General features: G+C 39.7%; 1 protein-coding gene and 1 non-coding gene across 3 annotated transcripts in view; one reads left to right on the top strand and one right to left on the bottom strand.

The window, feature by feature from the left end:
- LOC146618087 (tubulinyl-Tyr carboxypeptidase 2-like) overlaps window positions 1–17,037 on the top strand; it is a 34,660-nt gene extending 17,623 nt beyond the window's left edge. For both annotated transcript variants that reach the window (XM_085372433.1, XM_085372434.1), the window contains exons 6-9: window positions 4,491–4,728; window positions 4,816–4,959; window positions 10,465–10,583; window positions 15,729–17,037. In XM_085372433.1, the coding sequence (XP_085228559.1) occupies window positions 4,491–4,728; window positions 4,816–4,959; window positions 10,465–10,583; window positions 15,729–15,798 (571 nt within the window). In that variant the 3' untranslated portion in view covers window positions 15,799–17,037. The remainder of the gene's footprint in view (window positions 1–4,490; window positions 4,729–4,815; window positions 4,960–10,464; window positions 10,584–15,728) is intronic.
- Window positions 799–871, bottom strand: trnat-ugu (transfer RNA threonine (anticodon UGU)). Its single transcript has one exon. It is a non-coding gene; the product is annotated as a tRNA-Thr (tRNA).
- Window positions 17,038–26,800: the final 9,763 nt, after the last annotated feature.

Below are 26,800 nucleotides of genomic sequence, written 5' to 3'. Positions count from 1 at the left end.
AAACTGAAAGATACAAAGTATTATTTGATCTATCAGCAGATGTTGAACAGTGGCGGTTTGGATGGTCCTGTGTTTAAATCCAGTCTGGGGCCTTTCTGTATGGCCTTTCCAGTGTATACCCCACCTGTTGCCCCAACAGAGCTTGGATATGCTTCATCCCTTACCCTGAATTAGATAAGCAGAGCAAAAAGGGATGGATGATTTTTCAGAAGTTGAATTCTTTTTGAATTTCGGTCCACACTTTATAAAGCCTACCACATTGCATTGCAACATTCATTTGATTGATTGGATTTGCACACCTGTGAAATAATGGCTTAGTTTGCAAAACAAAATATATTAAAATTGTTTCAGTGCAACCAAATACTTTTCAAATACAAGCAGCAGGTCAGGAAACTAGGACTTTTGAGTGTCACCAGATGAGAGATTTCCCTCCCCGTCTGTGAACTGTTGGTCCAGTTTCGCATGTGCTAGTTTCATATTTGCTTTCCTCAAGGGCTGTAAGGGTGACAGCTGACAGTGACTTTAATTGAGACTGGCTTTAGGGAGAGAGTGAGCTGGGGGGGACGGTAGGAGCTCTGGGGGGCGGGGGGTCACCATAGGACAGGAGAATTTATAAGACAGTGGCAGTTTTAGTTTTTTTTGTTTGTTTTGTTTTTCCATTTGCTGCATGCCCTTTAAAGAACCCCACAGTGACATTCAGAGCTATAAGAGACAGTAATTGTGTGGTTTCACCTTTGGTTGTGTTATGAGGTCAGGACTGATAAATATAATTTAAGCGGGGGGAAAAGAAAAGTTCTCAGGCCCCAGCGAGAATTGAACTCACGACCCCTGGTTTACAAGACCAGTGCTCTAACCACTGAGCTATGAGGCCTCACCTGTTGACCGCAGTGGTTTACGTGTAATTTGAATGTCAACCAAGGCCACACCAATTAATAGACACGCCTTCCTTGGATTCCAGCTATTGTTATGCTAATGCATAACCAACCTAACCAGTTGATTTTGAAATGTCTTAACGCAGTGGATCATCAGTATTAAATAATGTCCTAAATAATATTATCACACATAAAATACAGTGACTTAAAAGACATAAAAATCTGTATGGATCATTGTGAAACAAGAATGACCCAGTGTCATTCACACACATTTACCTGCAACGTTAACCTACCTGGTAACTCAATCAAAACACTTCATTTGTGAGAAAGAGTCACGCTGTGAGAAGTAGTGGAAAGCCAAGATAGAAACGTAGGCAAGAAAAAGGGATGAGTAGCCACTGTTGTAGTCTGTAATGGTGGGGGCTGTCTGTCTGGGTTTAGTCTGCTTCTGGTTCTCTGTTCTTCCACGTTATCAGTGATCTGAAATCTCTCCAGGATACGCAGGGTTTATCTTGGGTCCAACCAGCTCTGTGTGTGTGTGTGTGTGTGTGTGTGTGTGTGTGTGTGTGTGTGTGTGTGTGTGTGTGTGACATGTCCCATTGTATTAGCCATCACTGACTGGTGCTTTGCAGAGTAAGGCTAGAGCACAAAGCAGCCTCCACTTGAATCCTAGTGTAAAACTTAGTTGTTTATAAATATCAAAATAATCCAGCAAAATCTGCCATTATACAATATATATAACCAGCATGAAGCATGTAATATATATATATATATATATATATATATATATATATATATATATATATATATATATATATATATATATATATATATATATATATATATATATATATATATATATATATATATATATATATATATATATATATATATATATATATAAAGGTTTTACTGTTTTAAAATAAGGAAAGACCACAAAGCTGGAAGTATCCTAGTATATCCTTGATTAAAGGAAAAAATATATGTAAAGGGAATTTTATGCTTCTAAAATATTATCTTTAATCTTTGCACTGACATAGAAACTTGAGGAAGGGAGGGTAGAGGATTGGAGAGGAAAAGGATGCAAAAGGTAAGAGGAACAGTGAGAGAGTTAACCAGAACATTGTTGCTGCAACGAATTTATATTTATTATTAAGCTTTTTCAGTTACCTCTGCTTTTCAGAAACAGAACAAGTATGGATTTCTGTTGCATTAGAGCATCCCTGTGGGGCAGAGAAACTAATCCACAGAGGTTTGTTTTAATTTTTGCTTTAGAATTGACAGATGGATGAGTAGTGTGAGGTAGTGATAGGTGCTCTTTTAGTCGCAGTCTCAGTCAGGGAGCTACTGCTAGCAGTGTCACATGTCCTCTGGCACAGGAAGTACGCCTGTCTAATGAAGCATTCATTAGCAAGAAACAGCAGGGTGTGTTGGTGTATGATTTTCATGTTTGTATTCATCCTGTAGGATAAATATTGATCCAAAATGAAACACTCGCAGGAATCTGTCAGAGGAAGTTAAAGCTGATGCCAAACATAAACATTTGGCGTCCAGGCATTCTTGTCATTGGTGGATCATTCTTCATTTTTGCCAATGAAGAAAAGGAATCACAATAAAATATGACACTCATAAAAGCTTCTTACTAATGAACATGTTTAAATATTTTTTATGATATTTGTTATTAGAATAGGATAAGACAATCATCAACCCTGATTTAAATTATCTCTTGTCAGAACTATTGTGGTTTAGATTAATTTTGTGACAGTCGGTTATATCAGGATACCCAGGATCAGTTTTTGGGGGCTTCTTGAGCTTCATTGGTAATCAGTAAATACAAACAGTAAAAACAGTAAATATTTTCAAAGAATCAAAGATAGTGACTGTGCTGTGATTTGATATCTATTTACATGATTGCAAATTTTAAAAAAAAGACAACTAGAACGGGACGATAGAAAGAGCTGCCCTCTGACTGATCTAATCAACAGTGCAGAGAGAGAGCTCTGTTCTGTGCCAGGAAGGCACGATCTTGCTGCAAAGTAGTGAACTCCATAGGCTTTTGTTGCTGAAAGGATGTAAAAAGTTGCTAAAAGTAGCAAAGAAATTACCAGGTTTGTGTTGTTTTGATAAACTGATGTTTGCTGATCCTTTTTGTAAGTGAGAGGGATGTCAAGTGGACCAGTTAAGAAGGTGTATCAATATCTGAGTCTGTGGATTGAAAACAGTGTGCCTACCTAAAATAATATTTCAATATATGATCAATATGATACAAGCAAAAGCACATTCTTAACACATTTAACTCTGTTTTGACTGTGCTATTAATTGATTAAGTTATTTTGTTAAGGGGAATAATGCAGGTGGTATGTTTGCGCACAAATAAAACCTATGTGTGACCGTCCAAGCATTCATCCCAAGGTTTAGTCACTTGGGCAGCACGCTGACTGTGGAAGTTCAGTGGTTTCTTTACTTGACTGTCCAGCCAACCCTGTTTAGATCCGTGTTCTACTTTAAAACCACAAACTCCCCCACACAGCCAGAGAGACACATTGAAATACATTGGTATGTGCATGTCATCAGTGGTCTGCTTTGTGAATATTTAATGAAAACACAGCAGTGCTGTGGCATCCAGGCTGGTGAAGTGACAGACATGTGTTCTAACCAATGGCAGACTTCCATCCATAGGCAGAATAGAGCAGATGGCTGGCTACTGGCCCACAAAGACATCTTCCAAGTTTCTCTGTTGCTGTATGGTAGAACAGATTGCTACAGTTGGATGCATGTAGCATGAAGATGTGCAGTACACAGGATGAGATCTGTCTAAATATAGATTCAATAATTTACTGAAAATCTGATCTTTTGGATGCATTTCCTTCTAATAACGAGTAGCTATAAATTTTTGTGATTGCAAAAACAGAACTAATATATAGAATTCAATTGGAAAATCAACCCTCAATCACTTGATTTGTCACCTCAGTAAAAACCTTCCTCATCAGTATTAATAGCCAGTCTTGAGTTTGACCTAATACAGCACGAAGCTTAGTTTCTAAGTTAAATAGGTGATAAAGAAGGGTGTGTTTTGGGGCGTGGCCTAAAACAGGACTGACATGTCTTTATGGTATGAACATGCAGTCGAATCCTGCCTTCATTTGTGACGTCTTGGTGAGTCACTAAGATCAGCAGACATATGATCTGATGTGTGTGTTATCGTGTCCTCTGTACCAGACAGATCATATCTCTCTGCCCCTGTTTTCCTTGTTGAATAAATGTAAAAACATCAGTGAACCTGACAGATTCAGTAAGACCGATGGAGCTGCACAAACTCTCATGAGCACACAAACTGTGTTCAGAAGACATTATTTACCCAGTGACATTTTCATACTATAGGCCTTCTGAGAGTCAGACTGAATCTCATTTCAAACAACTCAAGCTGCTTTGCTTCCTCTGCTGTGACAAATTCAAACAAATACACTTTCACTCTCAGGTTTGTACTCAAAGGTAAATAATTTTTGAGCAGTTCCAGAGGTGCAATAAAAGCACAGCAGACATTTATTTTACCCCAATAATATTTTTACACCACAAAAAAACTTCCAGGTCTTTCCTTAATCCTGCGGTGTTGATCAGCTACCTGACCAATGGGCTGACGTCTCTCGAGCGTTTCCCCATCAGCTTTAAGACCCAGTTTTCGGGTCACTGCTTTCACCATGTTGTGCTGGGCGTCTATTGCAATGGCCGGTATGGGTCGCTAGGTATGAGCCGCCGCCAGGACCTGATGGACAAACCACTCACCCATCGGACTCTCGGAGAACTGGTGGCTGAATTTGAAAACTCCTACAAGAGATACCAGCACACACTAAAGAAGGTAAAGGAAGAAGATAAAGGGTGTGGGAAATAAATGCAGTCCAAGAGTTAATGAAGAACCTTTAAACACATTTTCTGTTTCTACCAGGTGAAGATTGGTTTGTACGTGCCTCACGACCCACATGTCTTCCAGCCAATTGAATGGAAGCATTTGGTGCTGAACCTGGCCTGTTTGGGAGCTCAGGAGATGAAAAAAGAGCTAGAGAAACATGGGCGGGACATGAGGATGAAGGTACATATTGTGTATTCACATACAGATATGCCCCAGGGTATTTTTCTCTGTACACTTAATTTGCTTTTGTGCCACAGCTCTGTTATGGGAATTTGCTGCCCTGGGCAGTACATGAAAAAGCAATCATCAATCGCAATATATATGTTATCGATTAAATCAGAAACGGCATGAAAAAGAAGAACTGGGGTGATGGTGGGTTGCACAGTGGCTTGCAGATTCATAGCAAATGCAGGTCGGGTAAAGCTACTGTGGCTCAGGAGGCAGAGCGATTCATCTACCAATTGCAGCATTGGTGGTTCTTTTCCCATCCCATGTGACTGTATGCCAATGTTAGGCAAGGTGCTTGTATGAATGTGTGTGTGACTGGGTGAATGAGGCTTGTAAGAAAGAACCTTTTAAAGAAGCTGACGTTTGGGTGTTTAGAAGTGTATCTAAAGTGGACTGGCACTGTCGACGTTTCCGATTAAATTACCTTTATAGCTTGCTTGAAATAATGCTTTTCTCGACTGATGATTAAATGTTCCATCAGCATCACTTAAGGTTTGGTTTTTCCTGTTTTGTATATTACACTACATAGACACTAGATAGAGTCTCACAGCATTGCTCCATTTAAAATATTAATCAGGTCAGAAACACCTTTATTGGTTTGAAAAAAAAAAAAAAAAGAGAAAAAAGCAACTTTGTGAACATTCAGACATTTTTTTCTAACCGGCAGACTTAGATATATTATGTATACAATAATGCATAAATGGAAAAAGGGTTGTACACTAAGGGAGAAAGTAAGAACAGCCTGGAATGGAAGAGAGAACTGGCAGCCCACAGTCAGCAGCAGTGGAAAATACAGACCACAAACAAACCACAAAATAAATCAGCCAAGATGCTGAAAAACTGAATATTAGGAGGTGAAAATGGGGAAAGTGGGTAATTCCACACTGTGGGAAAGAGGTCTGTTTGACAAAATTCAGTGAAAATAGTTTCACTAGAAAAGATGAAAATGTCTCTCAAACTTAGATCAGCTGACAAAAATTACCTTTTTAAAATCACACACACACACACACACACACACACACACACACACACACACACACACACACACACACACACACAGTTTCAGTTCATGGTCGTATTAATTAAATTTTAAAATAAAAGCAAATTTGCTATCTGTGATTCAACTCTGATGCAATTTTTTGCATCCTTTGTTTGGACAGACATGGCCTTTTTTGTTTTTTAGAGAGAAAGAACCAGGGAAACACCTTTATTATATTTTTCTGTCGGACCAGAGATAGATGTCGTTTCCTTTGGGCTGAACAGGGAATATAAACTGTCAAGAGTTATTTAGGGCACGATGGGGAAGAAGGAATGTGTGAGTGTACGTGTGAGGAAGGGAGATGCAGAAGTGTTTTGCACAAGGTTAAATGTTTTATGAGGACCCGTAGGTTTTTATTTGTATTTATTATGAGTTTCTTTCTTTTTTGTGTATTCCTGCAGCATTTGCAGTTCCATGAAAGCAATGTGTGAGTAGCTGTGTGATAGACGCTGATGTTAGACAGTGATACAGTATATAACATGTACTGTATGTCAGCAAGTTATGTAGGTCAGTAAGGTTGCAGCTGTCTCGCACGCACATAGAATCACGGGCAGGCACAGGTCAAGTGCATTGGGGTTTGTGAGACTTTGGTATAATCTGCTGTGCTCCAGAGGATGTGAAGTTAGTATAGAGTGCGTTTGTGTCTGTGCCCATGTACAAAATAAAATAGCTGTAATACTGCATAAAAATGTCAATAGATACAAAATGGAATGATCCGCAAATCTCATAAACCTATATTTTATTCACAGTAGAGCATAGAAAACAAACCAAATGTTTAAACTGAGAAAATGCAGCATTTTAAGAAAGATTTTAGCTCTTTTTGAATTTAATGGCAGCAACATGTTTTAAATGTTGGAGTGGGACTATGTTTACCGCTGTGTAGCACCCTTTCATCTTTTAACAATACTCTGTAAACATCTGGGAAGTGAGAGGAGCTTTTTTGGACGTTTGGAACATTCTCCCACTCTTGTATTAGTATTCTAGTAGCTCAGCAGTCCTGGATCATCTTTGTTGAATTTTTCATTTCATAATGCACCACGTGTTTTCAGATGGTGAAAGGACTGGACTGCAGGCAGGGCATTTCACACACTATGACTCTTCTACTATGAAGTAGGGCTGCCACGATTAGTCGACTAGTCACGATTACGTCGACTATCAAAATCGTCGACGACTGATTTAATAGTCGACGCGTCGTTTGAAGCTTTGTAAGATCCCAAAAGACGCAGGAATGAGTAGCAGGATTTAAGAGTGTAATAACGGACTGAAACAGAAGATGGCAGCACTGCATGTACAACGATGCCAGCTGCCGTTAAACCCCGAAGAAGAAGCTGTGTCCCAGAATTCATAGCTCAGTTTCCAACAATGGCGGCAGCTAGTTAGTTTTAATGTTACTCTTATTATTCTTTCTGGGTCACAAAATACACGTTTAACATATTTTTAGGCGAGAATGTAGCTGTGGAAACCTCAAATATCTGCTCAGTTTATCAAGACACCGCATATTTTCAAAAGCGCTCCGACGTTTTCGGAGACGTCTGTTACCCACTAGCTCGATAGCTAGCCGGGGGCAAGGCTAACTAGAGCCGTGAGAACAGCGGACTCCCGGCAAATCGTTTTCAAACCCACCGCCGTCTTTCGCTACTCAGGTTAAACATGATATATGAGTCACTTAGATAACTTAAAAATGTTATTGTTTGGCTTTTTTAGTATTTTATTTGTTCCTGAGTAAATCGGTTTGGCTGAGATTAAAGTTATAGTTTTTACACAGCTGAATAAACGTCAAGCAGACAGCTGATTATCAGAAGTGTGAGATGCTCCAGAATTTACTCCGGTGTCCTGTTATATTTTAGATAGCAAGGAGTTTATTAAACTTCACCGAAACAATCTGCAAATTTCATTAAAATTTAATAAACTATCATCTTTTCTTTATTTTTAGTTAGCACATACCTTAAACACTTAAAGCTGTAAGCTAATGCTAGTTATATAAGAGCAGGTGCTGCTGGTGCAATAAGCTGTACGTTTTACGTCCAATGGATCTGATTAGTCGACTAATCGCAAAAATAATCGGTGACTAGTCGACTATCAAAATAATCGTTTGTGGCAGCCCTACTATGAAGCCATGCTTTTAAATACACACAGTATGCAGATTAGCATTGTCTTGCTAAAATATGCAAGACCTAAAAATACCATGATCTGAACGTTGCTAAAAAAATTGCGAATTCCATGAATGCTAATGCAGATTAGTTTTTTACTTTTTAAAAAAAAAAATTTAATGGGTGCTGATAAAAAAAAAAAAGCTGGATGGTTTATCTTCTCTTCTAGTCCAAAGGATGCAGGGTCCATGATTTCTGAAAAGAATTTAAAGTTTCAAGAGTTCCACTTGGCCTCAGCCCATTTTAAACTTTGGCCCAGAAAAGACACAGATGTTTGACGATCATGATCATATATGGCTTCTTCTTTGGGTGATGGAGCTTTAACCTCTATTTGTGGTTGGCACAGTGAGCTGTGTTCACGTACAGTGATGTCTGAAAAGTCTTCCTGACTCCTTGCTAGGATTTCTATGACAGAATCCTTCCCTTTTTAATGTAGTGCTGCCTTTGAGCCCGAAGAGCTTAGACTTTGTCTCTCGTGTACAAAGATTTCTCCAGATTCTCTGAGACTTTTGATGATATTTGATGTACTATAGATGGTGAGATATTTAAAATCTGTACAGTTTTATATTGAAGAAGATTATTCTGAAATCACCCCATAATTTGTGTCAGTTTTTTTTGCAGAATGATAAAAGTCTGCCTCTCTAAGATGCTCTATTTCTACCCAATCATATAACTGACCTGTTGCCAATTAACCTTAATTAGTTGCGAAATGTTCCTCAAGCTGTTTGTTTTTAGTACTGCATATTTTTCTAGCCTTTTTGCGCTGCTGTACCAGCATTTTTGAGTTTTTTGTGTTGCCATCAAATTCAATATTGATGGCAACTATTTTTCTATATATTTTTCTTGCAGTTTCTCTGTCAAACATTTGATATGTTTCCTGTGTTTTATTTCTAGTACAATATATGATTTGAAGATCATTGCATTCTATTTCCATTTCCATTTTACACAGATTGTATTTCTGTCTTCATAAGAACCTTTGTTGTAGACAGAGCATGAACCCCAAGGTTACATAAAGAGCCAGACATGAGATAAATAGGAATTCTGTCCAAATGACAGTGAAAACGTGAAGCTGAAAAGCTGCTATATAATTAAGCACAGTCGTAGCAAATAGTCACTTTATTCGGGTGTTTTAATGGTACTCAGCAGTGTAGTAGATGTAATTTAGCTATTGGATCAGACATTTAAAAAGGGGGAAAAAAGAAAAGGAATAAAATAGTTTTGCTTACAAAAAACAAAGAAATATGATCCATGTTTGTACCACAAACACATGACGAACACAACCAGCTGCAGGATATTAGCAACTTCCTTTACTGCATTCAGGAAAACTTGCCATCCGGAGTCATCCTTTTCTTTTTTCTCCTGCTGAGAGCTTAATGGTAGCTTCAAGTTGCTGCTTAATACACTAAGAATGCCTCATTTGTCGCTCTGAACTGTATTGTCTGCATGAGTCATCTGTCACAACAGTGAGAAAGATTAAAATAGAGAAAAACACATTATCACATACATTTGTCTGCTGTTCCATTCATCACGGTGACGCTTTCTTCCCTTCATGCTAACATAACCGCTGTACACTGAAATGTTAGAAGTTCAGGGATTCTTTGTAAATATGAAAGCAGGGTGTAAACAGCCATATGTTTTGCCAAACTCTTCTCACTCACTGCTTTTTTTTTAATGCCATCATTCTAAACTTTTCCAGTATTGTCTGCACTTTTATCACAGTTCATAATAATTAAAAGATTAACCTTGAAATAGGTGACAATGATTTTTGTCCACCTGGTGAAAAGGCAATATGACTTAAAGTGCAGCTTTTAAGTCTGAAGTTCTTTAACCTTTCTGTTGGATCAATGCTAACATTGTGTCCAAACACTGACTAGCCTCTGTCAGATACACAGCAGCATATATTTTATTCAAATATTCTTCATTTCTGAATGGGAAACATTAATGATTATTCACCGAGATGTTCTCCAGGGTTTCTTAGTGATCACCTTTACCTCATAATACACTCCGACTGGACCCGAGTGTCACTGGATATTCAACTTCCATCATCAATTATCTAAACTTTTTCTGATATTTGGTGGTAAAAGTGTACAGTTTTGTTATCAGAGCTTTTTTGGTGCATATTGCTGCTGGTGCGGCTTAAAATGGTTGGATGATAGTACACTGATAAGCTAGAAAAGAATGAAAACGTGCTGGTCTGCAGAGTGTTAATAAATTTTAAAACTTTAATAAACTACAATTAGTGATGTTGATTCTTCTGGTTTTTTTAAGATCCTAAAATCATCCAGTGCCCAGTCACCGATCAAAGAGCGAAGCCGAGGGAAGTCCTTATCGCCACGGCGTCGACAGAGCAGCCCCCAGCGACGCTCCATGCACCACAGAGACAAATCGTAAGTTCTTCCCATCGCTGAACAGTTTGTTGCTCAGGGCGCTCGTTGCCTCATATCCTCTTTCCCCGACAGTTTCCACTGGTTAAGCAGCTGATGACATCCTTAAAATACAGAAGGCTTCCACACTTAGAGCAGGGTTAATCAGCAGTGCTGGCAGCTGGTGTCTGTCAGCTTTTGTGTGGTACTTCCATCTTCCTCCCCCTTGTCTTCTTTCTCTAAAGGTCTGCTCTTCAGGTCAAGGAAAGTTTGGACTTTAATTAGTGTGTGCGCCTTTAAAGAATAAATTGTTCTGACATCTTAGTGGCAACAACTGTGTATCTGCTGGGTGGCACTGAGGACTTTATGTATGAGTGTGTGGGTCTGCTTATCTGCTTTTGTCGCCGACAGCTCAGCATTATCATCAGACAGACACTCCTTGTTGTGTTCAGCTGACAGTGTTATCACTATGATATATGTGTGCGTGTGTGTGTCCATATCACCAGCACTCAGCAGAATATAAGGTCTCTAATGCTGCTTGTCAAACACAGGCTTAAAAACAAACTCCATATAAAGTCTGTAAAATCAGAGCGTCCTTGTTCGCCTCTATGCCAACATATTAAAGAATCCAAGATATTGTTTGAAGTATTTAAAGTTTAACACTGTAGCCTTCTGACACACACACACGCGCACACACACACACGTATGACGATGCTGAGTGTGTTTGCATGTGCCGTCAGCTGTGTGGTGGGATGTAACACAATCTGACTCGGACGACAGCTGAAGCGTGGCCGTACTGCAGAGTCACCACAAACACACACAGACTCGGCACACGAATTGCTGACGTTGCTAGTGTTGCCATTTGGCTGACTCTCTGTTGACCTTTCATATATTAAGCTCTGCTGCGCTTAAGAGAGTAATTATTTGGGGATCTGCATGTGTATGTTGGTGGTTAGGGAAATGCACTTGGCTTTTCAATTAAATCACTGTCAGTCATCTAACATTAGATCATCATCTCCGCATCGTTTGAGATGATGATCCTAAAATTCTTGACGTAATTGAGCTATTAAACCACACATATTATCACACTGAGCTAAGCTTTCACAGGCTTTCAGCTGCATTCGTATGTTTTTGTTTAGTATATCCACTTTAATCTTTATTAGCTTTGAATGCAAGTTTATATGAAAATTAAAAAGGGCTGTGGCATACAGCTTCTACAAAAGTATTCAGAGCTGAAGATGCCAGGCTTTGTTGATGACTCTGGTTGTCCCTGAGATCACCAGCACAGCTGCTGAGTTTTTCTGTAAACCTCAGAAAATTAAATGTAAGAATCCAGTCTGGGTTTTGGTCCGAGTTTGCAGGTTCTCCCTGTTTCTGCGTGGCTTCCTCCTGCCATTTGAATATACGTGTTTATGGGGTTAGGTTAACTAAATTGGCCATAGGTGTGATTGAGAATTGGTTCAGTAGAAGAAAATGAGTGGCTGGATGGATGGAATCCCCCAACAGCTGACCAACTGACGTAAGACTTTTAGACTCCCTTTAGACTTCTCATGCCCACAGATCTTTTATACCTTGCAGTAGAAGTCTAGCTGACATGAGGTGCATGCCACCTTTTATTGTTGGTGACTCTGCTGTTGATTTGCATTTGGAACATTTTGCTATTCAAAGTCTTTCTCTTTTGTTGTGGTTTTACAACAGTTGACACAGACAAAAAGAGAGTTTCTCAAAAGATGATGAACAAGTCTAGTGAGCTAACTAACTCAAACCTCTGCAGTAACAAAGAGTCTTTCTATCAATGTATGTTTGTGCTTTTGAGGCACCCTTAATCCAAACACTAAAACTTTATCCTCTGCCTTATAACTGGGGCTTCAGTTGAACTGATACCATAAAGTGTAACTGCACAGCTATGTGCAGAATCAAGGAACATATCTTAATGGTCTGCAGTGAGCATGTTAGTTAGATAAAAGCAAGACTTTTTTTTTTAATTAAATGAGTTGTGAAAGTGTGAAATGGTTTCCTCATTTGCATAAATCTATTTCTGTTACCTTCAGAGTTCATTTAGCCATGGTTTAATTTTCACTTTCTGTAAGCGCCGTAGTTTCATCAGCTCAGAGAAGCAGTTAAAATGTTTAGAACAGCACATCACCACTTTTAGCCACTTGAATGCGATACTTAAAAAGCTATTACTGTTATCAACGGAGCACTTACACCCTTAACAATATGTTGCCACCTTAGAGCGACGACTTCAGCAGAAATGGTGTAATAACCTGCTGCTGCTTCAAACAGCTGAGAGTGCGGACACAACAGCGCCGGCTCATTTTACAGCTCGAGCGAGACGTTTCAGGAGGCTGTTATCAGCACTGCCCGCTTTATACAAATGACTCAATTTTCAAAATGAATTTCTGTAATATTATTGTTACATAAGCGGCTCTCTACACAGGGACGTTCAAGATAGAAGGATAGAAAGCAAAGAGAAGGGATGAAGGAAAAAAGAATAATTATGTGTTAGAGGGCAAAAGAGATGGAAAAAGATGGCGAGAAGGGGGAGAAGAAACTGAGTAAGTGGAAAAAGGGGAGGGTTAGGAGGGTGAGAGAGGAGAGTGAATGAGAAAAGAGGTGAAGGTCTGGCAAAAGATGAGAAGGAATAAAAAGCCTGTCAGCTCTCCAGACTGGTTGTAACAAGGAACACTTCTCTGTGATGTGTCAGAGAGCTTGAAAGCTTCCTTCTGAGCAGAAATAATAAAGATGGGAGGCGAGGGAGGACAATGTGACATTAGAGGAGAGGGCAGGGAGAAAAGGAGAGACGGAAAGCACTGAAGGAGGATTAAATCGAACACTTTTGGGCTTTTAGAAATAAGAAGGCCTTTTTGATTTTCTGCTGTCTTCACACTTGTTTCTTTCCTTCTGAGTTGCGCTGAAGAAGGTTGGATTAAAGTCACTGTTTGTTTTATTTATTATTATTATTATTGTGGTGAATTTGCCTGTTTTTAAGCTTGCATTCTGACAGTGATATATTTGTGTTCCTCTTAGAGATGGCACGATACCACTTTTTTATTTCCGATACCAATATCATAAATTTGTATATCTGCCGATACCGATATGAATCCGATATAGTGTTTTTTAATCAATAAAACTTATTTTTTAATATCTTGCTGCTTTTTGTATAAGTTCATACTCAAGTTAAAAAACAAAACACTAAAGCTATTCTTTTATACCTGTATGCAAAAAATACACTGCACCCAAAATATCTCATAGTTCAGCAATACTGATCAATCTAATAAAGTTAAACTTACTCCATCCTTCCTATTCTGGTATTTAAAAGAGTAAGCAACCTAACTAATAGGGTTCTAAAACTCCCAGTAAAAAAATAGGGAACCCACCCCCCACCTCATGATGCTTAATCGACGTAATCAACTTTAATTTGATGCAGTGTGGGGAAAAAAATGCACAGAAATCAATTAATTTTGAAAAATAATTAAATAGATTCAACATCTTTCTTCAACAGAATTGCAGACTGCACAGATGGTACCTTCCCAAAGGAAAAAGTACTATAGTTTACTAGGGTATATTAGACTTAACAGTTACTACCAGTATATACAGTAATGGACTTCTATACATTTTACATCAGATTAAAACTTTGGGTGTAAGATTCGGATAATTATTTATTAAAAGCTAGACCTTTTAAATGAGAATAAGATAGAAAAGTATGTCTTTATGCCCCCTTCTCCCTGTTCATGCCCTATCGGCCCCCCTGGCTAAACTTTGCTAGATCCGCCCCTGCACAGTTACCAGCGTCAGCTACGTAGAAAAAGATCCTGGTGTAGAAAGTAATATTAAATAAATTCTAACAACAGCTTATCAAGCTTAAACGTGCTGCTGTTGTTCAGCCGCTGGTTTCCTCTTTCTGGTGCAAAGTGGGCCAAAAACAAAGAAGAGAGACGGACTCACGACAGAAAAGCCGATCAGCTGATCATTGATCAGTTTCATGATTGAAGTAGCAGCAGGAGAGGGAGGGAGAGAGAAGAGGCCGTTGCTCCATATATTGGTTGTTAAGCTTAACGCTGGAATGCTTTACAAACATTCAGAGATGAACTTACACACTTGCTTTCCTTCTCTCTGGGATAAATTCCTCGGAGATGAAATGCGGGATTGCTAGCAAGGCTACAAATACATACAGCTGCTCTATCACATGACGCACACTGCTCCGACATGCTAGGTTATGAGCCGAGTTATGCTGTGTCACAAGTTTTGTGAGGTGCTTTTTTGATATTTAATGGATCGGATTACATTTTTTATTTCTCTCCGATATCCGATCCAGTAATTTACATCAGTATCGGACCGATACGTAATATCAGATCGGTCCATCTCTAGTTCCTCTCGTTTTATTAGAAGCCTTTTCTCTTTCTTTGTACAGTGAACTAGGGAACAACTAGACTGCGTATAATGTTATGTTACACATTTGTTTGTGATTACAATATCAGGGTCTTTATGTGCTGTCAGCACCTGCAGTTCCAAAATTCACTTTAAGTTATACAGCGCCAAATCACAACAACACTGTTTGCATATTTAGAATTGCTTTAGTCACTCGCCTCCAGGTTGAGAAAAATTTTATTCAGGATCCGAATCGACTTCCTGCCATCTCTGGTTACTACTGTTGGTTACCTCCCATGTGGACGACCCTTTAGTGTCCACCTGCCAATCAAAGCATCTGTGCCCCTGATTTTAAGCAACTAAAACATGATTTTTATTTGTGTCAGGCAGTCTTGTATTTCTAGCCACTTTTTGATTTTTTTGGTCAGTTTCTAAGCAAAACACTCAAAATTCAGGTGATTTCAATTTATATCTGTTGGTTTTGATGGTCCTTGTAAAAATGAGCTCACTGCATTTAACCACGAAACAACCAACTGAACTCTTAATATACAGTGATTATTGTGTTATTTTTGAGTGAGATGAGAAAAAAGTTGCAGATTAATCAACAGTAAGAAAATAATGAGCGACTGCAGCCATGCTGGGGAGAGTTTTGGGAGATAGTTTGGAGACTTGCTCTCGTTTAGCTCTGCTGCACAACATTAAGGAGCTTGTCAGAATGAAAGAGCTTCTCCAGTTTCTTCTGCCACTGTGCTCTTAGTATGCAGTGCATGTTCAGCAACTTTATGTCCTATCTTTCAGGCTGGCCTCAGTGGAGAGGAAACCTCCAGAACTCAGCATGCTCAATGACGGCTACCAGATCCGCATCTGATCCCCTCCTTCACCTATGAGACTCCCTCAGCTTCTCCATATCCGTCCAGGCTCCTCAGCCACCCTGATCCAAGAGTCTCTACCCAACCCAGCAAGAGAGTCGCCAAAACCCGAGCCACATTTTTTACACAGACGAGGTGGATGGTGTTATTTAAAACAAGAGAATGGCTTAAATGGAAGACCGTGATAATGGTTGGCCTGGTCCTGATATTTCATACAGTGTTTGCTCATTTCTGTAGCAATAAATCCCTTAAAATAGTCTCATCATCATCATTCACAGGCCAAGAGGGTGGCTTTTATCATTCTGTTGGTATTTTAAACCAGTATTCTTTTTTTGGTTGAAATAGTCACCCTCTCTTAGAGACAAGCACTCGAGCAAAATCAGCTCAAATTTATTGTTAGGTTATCATATGTATTCACCAGGAGGTGGAATGGGAAGTTGTCAATATAAATAACTGAAAGTATTCGTCAGTGGTTAAAATGACATCGTCGTGCTGGAACAAAGAGATGTTCGGGTGTCGTTGCATCAAACACAACTGGTGAAATATTCACTTGTGGGTTGTTTTGGTGTCTCAGCAGTTCTCAGAACACCAGGGGAATTATGTTTTATCACAGGTGGAAGTAATGATGACTGTTTTGTTTGTTTGTTTGGGCAAAGCCACCATGAAGACGACTGAAATTACCACCTGTGTTAACAAGCACAAGAGATTAAAGCTTCATTTTTACATTTTTTTAAGAATGACAAAACAAATCTGGTGGGAAGCTCTGGTCTGCCACTCGACTTTTATATTGTGGTTCGCTGTAAATGATCCAAGTCATAACTTACTCCTCAACCAGCAGCAGTTTTAGGAAGATGATTACGTAAACTCCTGTGTGCCAGCTGTATTGATTACAGTGGAAGTGCGATAAAGTATGCGGGGAAATCAAAGATGCAGAATCAATAGAGAGGATAAAAGAAGAAGAGGATGAGGTAAAGCAGTGTGAGAAACGAGGGAGTGATTCAGAGAGACGATTCACTGCAGTAGACGGAGTGATCATTAGAGCACTGCGGCAATGTTCATGTTTCATCTGCTCCTCTTCCTCAGGCGTCTGTTGAAACGTAACCATAACTCATGGCAAAACTTCATGGAAGAAGATCGAAAGACTCCAGGAACAGGCTAGACCCAGTTAATAGTCACTTTTTTTTAATATGAAGACAGAAGGACACATTTTCTGTCAAGATAAATAGGCAGACTTAGCATTTACGTCCACATCTATATTTATTAAAGAGACTCATTTTCCATCATATTCACTTTGCAGCAAAGAGCAAACAAAAGCTCTGCTGTTGGATGGAAATCAGACAAATTTAAAAAAATAAATAAATAAAACAGTTGTGGGTATAATTTCTCACACAGCTCATGTCTGAGCCATAAAGGCAGGCAGGCGGGCGGGGGGGGACGGCAAAAGCTGGCCAAGATCTTGGGAAACATTGATCATAATCTTTGGTTTGTAGTGTGGGGGAGAAAATCAATATGTAAATTTTGTTTTTCTCATCCTTTCATTTACCAGTGACCGACTGGATTTCCCGTTTCCTGGTAAAATAGGAAAAATCTACACTGAAAAAAGCAGAGCTCAAATGAAAATGGTAAGCTTTGACATACAAACAAGAACCTGCAAGCCAAACGTTAAATACACGGTGTTCTGTTCTCACACAATGCACCAAAAAGAAGAAAAATCTTGATCCAAAAGTCAGGAATCATTATTTCTAAATCTGGCTTGGAGAAAACCTGTAGAGTTCAGCTGTGGCCACTCTGCATGTTCACACAGTAAACCAACATAGTGCTGGCCAGTTGACTGCTGTTCCACCAACAGCTGGGACATAAAATGATTCAGCTGGTCCAAGATCAGCTGTAGCCAGTTTCTCTACTAAGGCAAACAAGGAGCGATGTTGCTGACTGAATGAATCTCAGCAACAAAAGCCTCATTCAAGACGGCCAGAGAGGATGTAACAGTCTGTGCAAGCTGTCGGCAGATATCAGAGACGGGGCCAGAGAGCCCTTCAAGGTGTTTTGGTACAAAATGAGAAAAATAGTTCTGAAATCTCCAGGTTTTAATCTAAATTAGATTGGCTTTTTTTTCTTAATAGCATGAAAAAATATATATTTTACAGCCAATATAAAGCTGTTTTAAAAAAAATGATCAGATATTACCTAAAGGACGATATTCGATGTTCTTTAGCTTCCCACTTGTGTGCCGTCCAGTGTGACACACACTCTAACCAAATCATTTATTTGTGAGAACCGTGCAACGTCTGCAAAATGAGTGCAAATCTTTTTGTTTTTGTTTTTTTTGTCTAAGTACAGGAGACAATAAGGGCAAAACACGCAAGTTCTCAGAGCAGCCCGAAGAAGTTTGTTTTTGCCCCCTGAAGCCAAGTGACCTATAAGAGTCCATTCAGTACTGTATGCAGTTTCATGCTTGATCTATTGTAAAGGTGGTCCAAAAATTCCAGTCAAGCTTAAATCCGATGTTTTTTTGGATTCTCCTGTTGAGGCCTTCAGTGAATAGCTAAGCTAAGCTCAAAAGCTTGAAATTAATGAAGCTTGAAATCACACATTACATGCGTTCAGCATTTATCCATCTGAATACAAATGCTTGAAATGATGGCTGAATATCTCATATCTGCATATCCGGATTTTCTTTCAAACTGTACGCAAACGTTTAATCAAAGCAGATTTTAAGCATACATGCCTTTATGTGATCTGTGATCTACATCGTGTCTGTTACATCCGCAGAATGTACCGCATGGTTTTAAGTCTTTTGGGTGACAACTGCAGAAGTCAGTTTTAATTCAAAACAAGATATTTCTAAGTACATCCACAGTCCTCCATCACTGCCCACAGACCAGCTCATTCAGAGAAATTTACATGAATTTGGTGGCTTAGGATAAATATTCAGAATTGTATGGTGGAATAATTTGATGATTCAACATTTGACTTCTATAGTTTTCACCTGAACCTTTAACTCAGATTTGTGTTTCCCAAAACACCCAAAGTTTAAAGCTCATCTTTGTTCACTTACACCAGGGCGCTGAGTAAAGATCCCTGTGGAACGCTGTTTTTAAACCTTGTGCTTCGGTTTTAAAAAAGGAAAGTTAGACATTGTTAAAGAGGCGAGGAGTGGTTCCTGTTTTGTTTGACAGTTAGTGGCAGTAGGTTGCTGATGAATTTAACATAATTAAGGAAAGTCCAGAAAGTCTAGAAAAATCAGAGGTAGCTAAATCTGCTTTTTCAGCACAGTGTCTATCCATATAGTGCCACACACGAATTAAAGCTGATTTGGTAGGGAGAATTTACAGTGCAATAGGTCACACCAGCTGCCCTGGAAGAGGTTCAGATGGGAAGAAGGAGATGACCCAACAAGGAAGATTGTCCAGACTTTGATCATGCAATGTTTTACTACTATTAGCAGAGTTGTAGAACGTGATATGCATATGAAGGAATCAAACACATTTGTTGTCCCTTAAGGAAAGACTGTGGTGAGGAACCCTTAATTTGGCATTATTCACTGGGTGCCTTTAACAGCGTGTGAACCTGGTCTTAGTTGAACTGTGTGTCTAACAGAGCAAAGGTGATCTTTAATGGCTGGAACGTTTTGGGAAAACTTTATTTTTTCTTTGGTTATTCAGAAGGATTTCGGAAATCTATGTGTAAATGTGATCATTTGATTGTTTTATCGATTTTCTTTGACTGTTTCACTACACCCTCTTAATCACAGAACGTGTGTTTTGTTGCCACTTGCCACTGCGAACATTTTATGCTAGCTTTTTGCTTCAACAGTGAGCTATGCACGCACTGTGTTAACCGAAACATATGAATCCTTGTCTTCCAAAGTTGAAATGCTGGAGGGGGAAAGTGTTTGTTGCTCAATGTACACAAGGCAAGTCGTGTTTTCAACCATCCGCACAGAAAAAAATCTTTCAGAATGATTCTACTTAGCTTTTTTCTTCTGTATATCCAGGCTGATTCAAGGTGCTGTGAGCAAAGCAGAATATTTTTTAGATATTCCTGATGTTTGGACCAGCACAGCACGGAGACTGTTACATGTGAAACTCTGGAGCAAACTAACCAGCCGAGCGCGTTCATATTTGTGCTGATGGTTGCGTGTTGATACTTTCTAAAGGCTTGATGTTTGTTAGCATATAGGAGAAGCACAAAGTTATTCTGCTTTTTGAGGCTGTTTCACTGCAATGAAATGATGCATTTTCTTACTGAAGAAGCAACATATCTCAGAAGATTTTTAGGAATGACAGGCACTGATGCCTTTGTATTTTTGGAACTACAAACTGATGATCAACAAGTTTCGAAGGGCCCAACTTCAGACTGCTCTCTATGACTATGATGACTTTGTTCAAAGAGAAAGATCAAAACTTTACCCAAAGACAGTGATAAACAACCAGACTGCTGAGCAGGGACACACAAACTGCATCATGTTACGTTTCACTGAGGTCACAAATGGCAGCAAAGCAACCTGAAACAGTTAAACTCCATGTAGCAACTTACATTTGTTTCTGTGTCCGTTTGCAATTGCAACTTCTGTGCTTGACAATTTATCTGACTGAATCAGTTTTATTTGGAGTTTAATAATCGATTGTAATCTATCATTTTGAATGACAAGTGTTTCTTTAAAAAAAAAAAAAAACAGCCTGTACTTGTAGCAGGTGCTGTTTTTGAAGGCCTTTGAGTTGTTTTCAAGTGCTCATACCATGTTTCTCCACTCTGACGCTAACTGTTCTGGTCTTGTTCCCAAACCTCTTCCGTCATGCTCGACTTCAGAAGATTGGAAAACAAAAAAAAAAGTTGGTTTAATTTCTATCAAATATTCAGCCAATCACCTAATTCGTGCATGCTTAAAGACTGATTGGTAACTCTCTGGCAACTTCCTGTCGCTAGGGAAAAATGCGCCTTCACTGACCAGCTGACGAGTGGTTGCTGGTGGTTGCCAGGTGAAATTGGTCACAAAGTTGCTTTGGTTGCTAGCAGATTCCCACGGTTGCCCATAGTTTGCATTGAGGACACAAACTTGCAATTACTCACCAAACAATAGTGGACCTAATTAATGACGAGGAGGTTTTCAGCGCACCACCATCTACCTCTTTGCAATCAGTATCACCTAACAACTGCAAACTGGTCGAGGGCTTTTTTCCAAAGAAGCGGTTGCTGAGGGTCACTGACTCTAGGCCTGTGTGATGGGGCGGCTAACAGTATTAAACTGTTCAGTAAAACTACCACTTTTTCCCCCCTGCAGCAGCTTTACACAGATCCACCAGTCCCTCTGAGAGGCACTGCTATACTGTAAAATGTACTATATCCTGTTCTTAAGTTCAGCTTTTCATAAATCAGCTTTACATTAAAAGTACTGTCACATTACAAAAAAACCCAAATCCTCCTGCAGCCACATTATTGCAACAGATGTCACAGCCATCATAGCCATCTTGATGGCCTAGAACAAGGACGCCGATCACAGACGTAGCCTGCTGTTGCATCCAGTAATTAAAAAAAAAAAAATAGAAATCTGTTTGTGCCACAGCTGCTGACACACTTAAACACATATAAATACAAACAGTCTGGTGGACTGTGACGCGTATCCACGCCAAGCTTCCAGTGCCTCAGCCGTGTCAGATAGAAATGTTTTTACTTTAATTACAACCTTGTATCTCTGCTTTGTGTTCGGGGGAGTTGCCCTCGTGTGTTCCACGAATAACGTGTCATTCACGCTGACCGCACGTTTTCCTTTCGTGTTTGGCTCACCGGTTTTATTCAGATGTTCTGTGAAAATAAGAAAGCAAAAAAAGCTGTTTTGTTTCCTGTTTTCTTGCCTGATTTTCTTTTTTTTCCTCTTTTTTTTTTGTGAGCCTGTAAAGCGGACACGTTTACTTCGTGCTGCAAAGAACAAAGGGACAGGCAGCCTAGTTTGTGGCCCATGAAAAGCAAAAATAAGTGTGTCTGTGTGTGAAATGAAACTCCAGCTGCATATTTATCCAGTGATGAATTTGATTTAACAGCTCAGTGGACCGACTGGAGCCAATGGATCGGATTGATGAACACTGAGTTTGAGGAAAGTGCTCTAAAGAACACACACATGCACACTTCATCCAGATTTCCTGTGTAAAAACACAGTGTGAGGTTTTTTTTGTTTTTGTTTTATGGCAATCAATAGTGGGAGAAACTGTGAGCCCAGTGATCATTATTATTGTAAATCTCCTACTGTTACAGTGTGATTGGTCTTGATAGCAGCTGTTTTTATCAACAACTGTAGCAGCATGTGTTCTTTTAATAAATATTCTATGTTTTTAACCTTGTGGTCAAACTGATTAATAACAAATTAGTGACGGATTGATTAATAGATCCTTAAACCAGAAAACTAGCTAACGTTTTTTAGACTTGTCTGGCATGTCTTGGCAGCCAAATACAACTTGATGTAACTTGATCTCTTTATAAGGGGAACTGTTATGCTCATTTAGACTTTACTAAAGACTGTGTTGGACAACCACCTGTTTAAGCTGGTTTTATCCACATGTTGAAGAAGCACAAACATGGAGCATACTTGTCAAATGAGTTTAGTACAAGCATTTTTGGCTTCATACGCTCATCATCCACTTCATGAGGTATAGCTTCTTTGTGGTTCCTAAATTCTTCATGGCACAGATCCAACAAGTTTCTGGAAATATTCCTCAGAGAATTTGGTCCATATTGATGTGATAGCGTCACACTGTTGCTGCAGATTTGCTGGCTGCACATCCATGATGAGAATCTGTGTAAACTGTGGTAATAAAGAGATGAACATGGTCAGCAACAATAATCAGGTAGGCTGTGGTGTTTGTACAAAGGGAGCCAAAGTGTACCAAGAATATGTCTACAAACCAGCCCAGCAGCTAACAGAAGGCAGGATGGTTCCATGCTTTTATAATGTTTACACCATATCAGAATATCCTGCCATTTAAAAGTTGCAGCAGAAATCAGGACTCACCAGATGTTTTTCCAGTCTTCTACTGTACAGTTTTGGTGCACCCACGTGACTTTTAGTCTGAGTTTCCTGTTAGCTAACAGGAGTGGCACCTGTCCTGGTTTTCTGTTCTGGTTTGACGTGCTGTGTGTTCAGAGTTGCTTCTCTGTATACCTTGGTTGTGATGAGTGATTGTTGGACTTCCTGGTGAATGAACAGGGTTAATCTTAAAAGTAAGCATGCTCAATTACACAAGCATGTCTATCTGACTGAACGGTAGACTGGTTCATTGGCTGACTCAGTGCTAAATGTATGGAACAATTATGATTCATAATTATCTCAGAGAACATGTTTCACAAAATCCAGCAAAGCACAAAGCCCTCCAGCAATCTTGAAAAGCAAACAGCACGGGACCAACGTGATGCAGCGTTCATGAGGAAAGTGCGGGTAAGGCAAGAAAACAACAAAATCGGCACTTTCTCCTCTCCTGTTGAAGCACTGTTCAGCAGCTCAGCCCTACAAATCTGATCTCTGGTGTGAAGTTCAAAGCTAAACGCACTCGCAGCAAACTCTCCTTAAACTTTCAGGGAGAACAACAGAAAGAAGACAAACAGAGGGAAACTACAGTGTGTTCTTCCTCTTTAAGTGACGCTCCTGTGCACACCGTCGTACACCTCTGTGCTACACAGCCTTTTGATAAAATAATCTGCTTATGTTCCACTGCAGATGTGTGTGTGTTTCAGACAAGCACATGGAGGCAGCAGATTTAGAGAAATAATCCTTCATTTTTCAGCAGCAGCTCAGGGATTGGAAGGCAGGGGAGGTTCACCTCACTCAGCTTAATGTGATGTAATGTTTGTGTGTGAGCACAAAAACACTGTCACAGGGATCAAACTGTAGAGATGAGAAGCCAGCAGAGCTTTTCTCAATGTTATGAAAAAGAGAGGTCAGATTGGGTCTCTGGTTGGCCCTGGGTTTTTGATTTGTCCTTCCTGGGGGTCATGTGTGAAACCTTTTACTGTCCAGGACCACAAATCACATCAACCCAAAAAGTCCCTTTGCAACCTGTGCGGTCTTTTCAGAGCAAAAGCTCCCTGTTGAAACTGTGTTAAACTGACTTAAACCTTTCATCTGCAGCACCTCCTCAGATTACAGATTTGATTTTAGGACTGCTGCAACCCACACACGTTTCAAAGCCTTTTGGCTACAGGTACATTTCCTTGAAGATTCCAGAAATCTGCCGTATTGTTCAGGTGAGCTGAGGAGACAGGAGGCATGCAAGGGAGCTACCCTCATGAATGCCACACACAGTCAAAGCATTCACACTTCTTGAACTTCACATCCATGTTAACACTCAGCGAATCAAACCACTTTGGTAAATAGAATAGTTGTTTAAGGCAGTAATTATCAGGTTATGTACTGTTTAAAAATAAATGAATAAATAAGAGAAGACTCGATCATCTGTGAGAATGAGGTCCCAGCATCATTTAGAGAGGAGACGGGTGCGCCAGTAGCAGACCTGCCAGTTCCAGTCCTCTCCATCATGCTACATGCTGTTGGTCTGTGAGCATCTGTTCCACTGAGGGACATTCAGAACCTCAACTGTGCAACAATCTTGAAATTCCGGGCAGTTATTTTGAAACTTTGTCTGTATTAACTTTAATCACTGAACAAACACAAACAAATCTGTCCTAAAAAAAAGGCTCAGATTTAGCTGACTTCCCCTAAAATTTGGTTTTAAACACCTTTTCCAGTCAAAGTTGAACCAGAGACTCAAAGAATCCTGAACAGAAAAAAAAAGATACAGAAAACATTTTATAAAACCTTACTTTGGCACAAAGTTAACAAGCATTTTAAGCTGCTTTTAAATCAGTGTTAACTATTCTATACATGCAGTTTTATGATATTATATTAAGGATATTAAATCATTTTGGTAGTGCTCAAAATACAGCATTTTAAGATGGTGACTTTTGCTTCTTGAAAGACTTTGGTTGTACCAGCAGTGCTGCAGCTCTCTCACAGACTTGTGAGTGCAACATCTCATATCTCATATATCACACATACCTCAGCTCTAAGTCAGTTTTTAGTAATGAATTCAAGATGATTTTCAAGCAAAAATCCACATAAACCTCTGAATCCATCATCGTCATCATCTTGCACCTCTCAACCAACCAAAACTGTGTTTATTCACCTGCCATCCACCTCATTTGTTTACAAGCACTCTGCTGCTGACATCTAGTGGCCAAAACTCAAACAACTCCAAAGACACCTGCCACAAGCTTGTTGGTATGCTGCTAAGAAATCTGATGGGCACAAACTTTTGTGCATCAGCAGCATCGGAGAAGACTCACAGAGGTCAGCTGTTGACAGAAGCTTGCTCATAAATGCTGCAGAAATCACCAATACCAACTCCACTTTGTATAATTTTCCTGATTATAATGTTACTCTCTGTAAACGGGCAAGTTTTGAAACCCGACCCCCGTCGACTCTGCAATAGGATGCAGAGAGGAGCCCTTGAAGCCTGCTGAGATCCAGCCGAGTGTCTTGCTGCAGTGCGGAGTGACGCTCAGAATATCAAAAGCTCTGCATCCTGAGCACACAGTGAACTGAGGTAAACGATGCAGCCATTTGTCACCATCGCACTCACGCTAATGTGGAAAGATGTGGGGCCTGTTATGCAGAGGCACACTCTGCGTCAAAAACAATTACACCAGCACTTCCATTAACAGCCAAAGAGGCAAGACTGTAGAGAAAAAAACAACTGTTTCCCACCAGGAGGACAAACAGCAGGATCCTAATTTATATGATTATTTCTCCAAGAACCAAATAACAGGGCAACAATGACATCTTCTATTATATATGGGCAAAAAGAAACATTAAAATAGTCTGAGAACATATTCCAAGATGCAGTAATCAGTATACACTGTGTGTACTACTTAGTGAACATCCTGGACAGTAAAGTACTGGCAGTCAGATTAAAGAGCAGTAAAGTTATTTTACTGTGGACCTGTTATCTGCAAAAAACAGTCTGTTACTGTAGAAGATGAACAGTAGGAAGGGCAATAAATTACTGTCAACCAAATGTTGTATAACACTTTTCATGCAGATTAGTGCAGAACAAACAGCACAACATGAAAATATGCAGTAAAAAGCAACTCAGTATCAATGAACACGAAGAAAAATTAAAGAATACAATAATTTTTAAAAATTGCCTACAAGTCTAATAAGAACACCTCAAATAAACTTGAGAACAACTAGAATATAGCATGAATTCGGCCACTTGTCTGTCTTGTTTATGACCATATATCAGTGTTTTTCCTTTTGCAGCACACAGTTATGCAATCTTGCTGTATGCAACATTTTAACAGCTACTCTGAATGCAGGCTGTAAGTTTCCTCCAAGGGGGGGGGCTGGGAGGCAAAATGATGAAGCTGTAAACTGATGTAAATGGCCCGTATTTATATAGCGCTTTACTAGTCCCTAAGGACCCCAAGGCGCTTTACATATCCAGTCATCCACACATTGGTGATGGCAAGCTACATTGTAGCCACAGCCACCCTGGGGCGCACTGACAGAGGCGAGGCTGCCGGACACTGGCGCCACCGGGCCCTCTGACCACCACCAGTAGGCAACGGGTGAAGTGTCTTGGTGAAGGACACAACGACCGAGACTGTCCAAGCCGGGGCTCGAACCGGCAACCTTCCGATTACAAGGAAAACTCCCAACTCTTGAGCCACGAGTTGGCTTCAGTGACATCAAAGCCTCACTTTTCACATCTAGTTTCAAAACACCAAAATGGTGACAACGAAAACGTTGAACGCGAGGCTTCAAACAGGACTTTAGTAACCAATGAGTGGCACCACATGTTCACTTATTTCGTTTTTTCTTATTAGGGCAAAAAAGCCGATGGTAGGTTGACAAGATACATGAGCTAACTTAATACACCAAATGTATATCAACACATAACAACCACAACAACTAAAGTGTGTGACACAAAATAACAACTACCACATCATTTT

This window comes from Diplotaxodon limnothrissa, linkage group LG15, assembly GCF_057381915.1.
Source record: "Diplotaxodon limnothrissa isolate DT_005_m linkage group LG15, D_limnothrissa_male_GT1.1, whole genome shotgun sequence".
NCBI classification, from domain to species: Eukaryota; Metazoa; Chordata; class Actinopteri; order Cichliformes; family Cichlidae; genus Diplotaxodon; species Diplotaxodon limnothrissa.
This window is presented reverse-complemented; position numbering and strand designations above follow the sequence as displayed.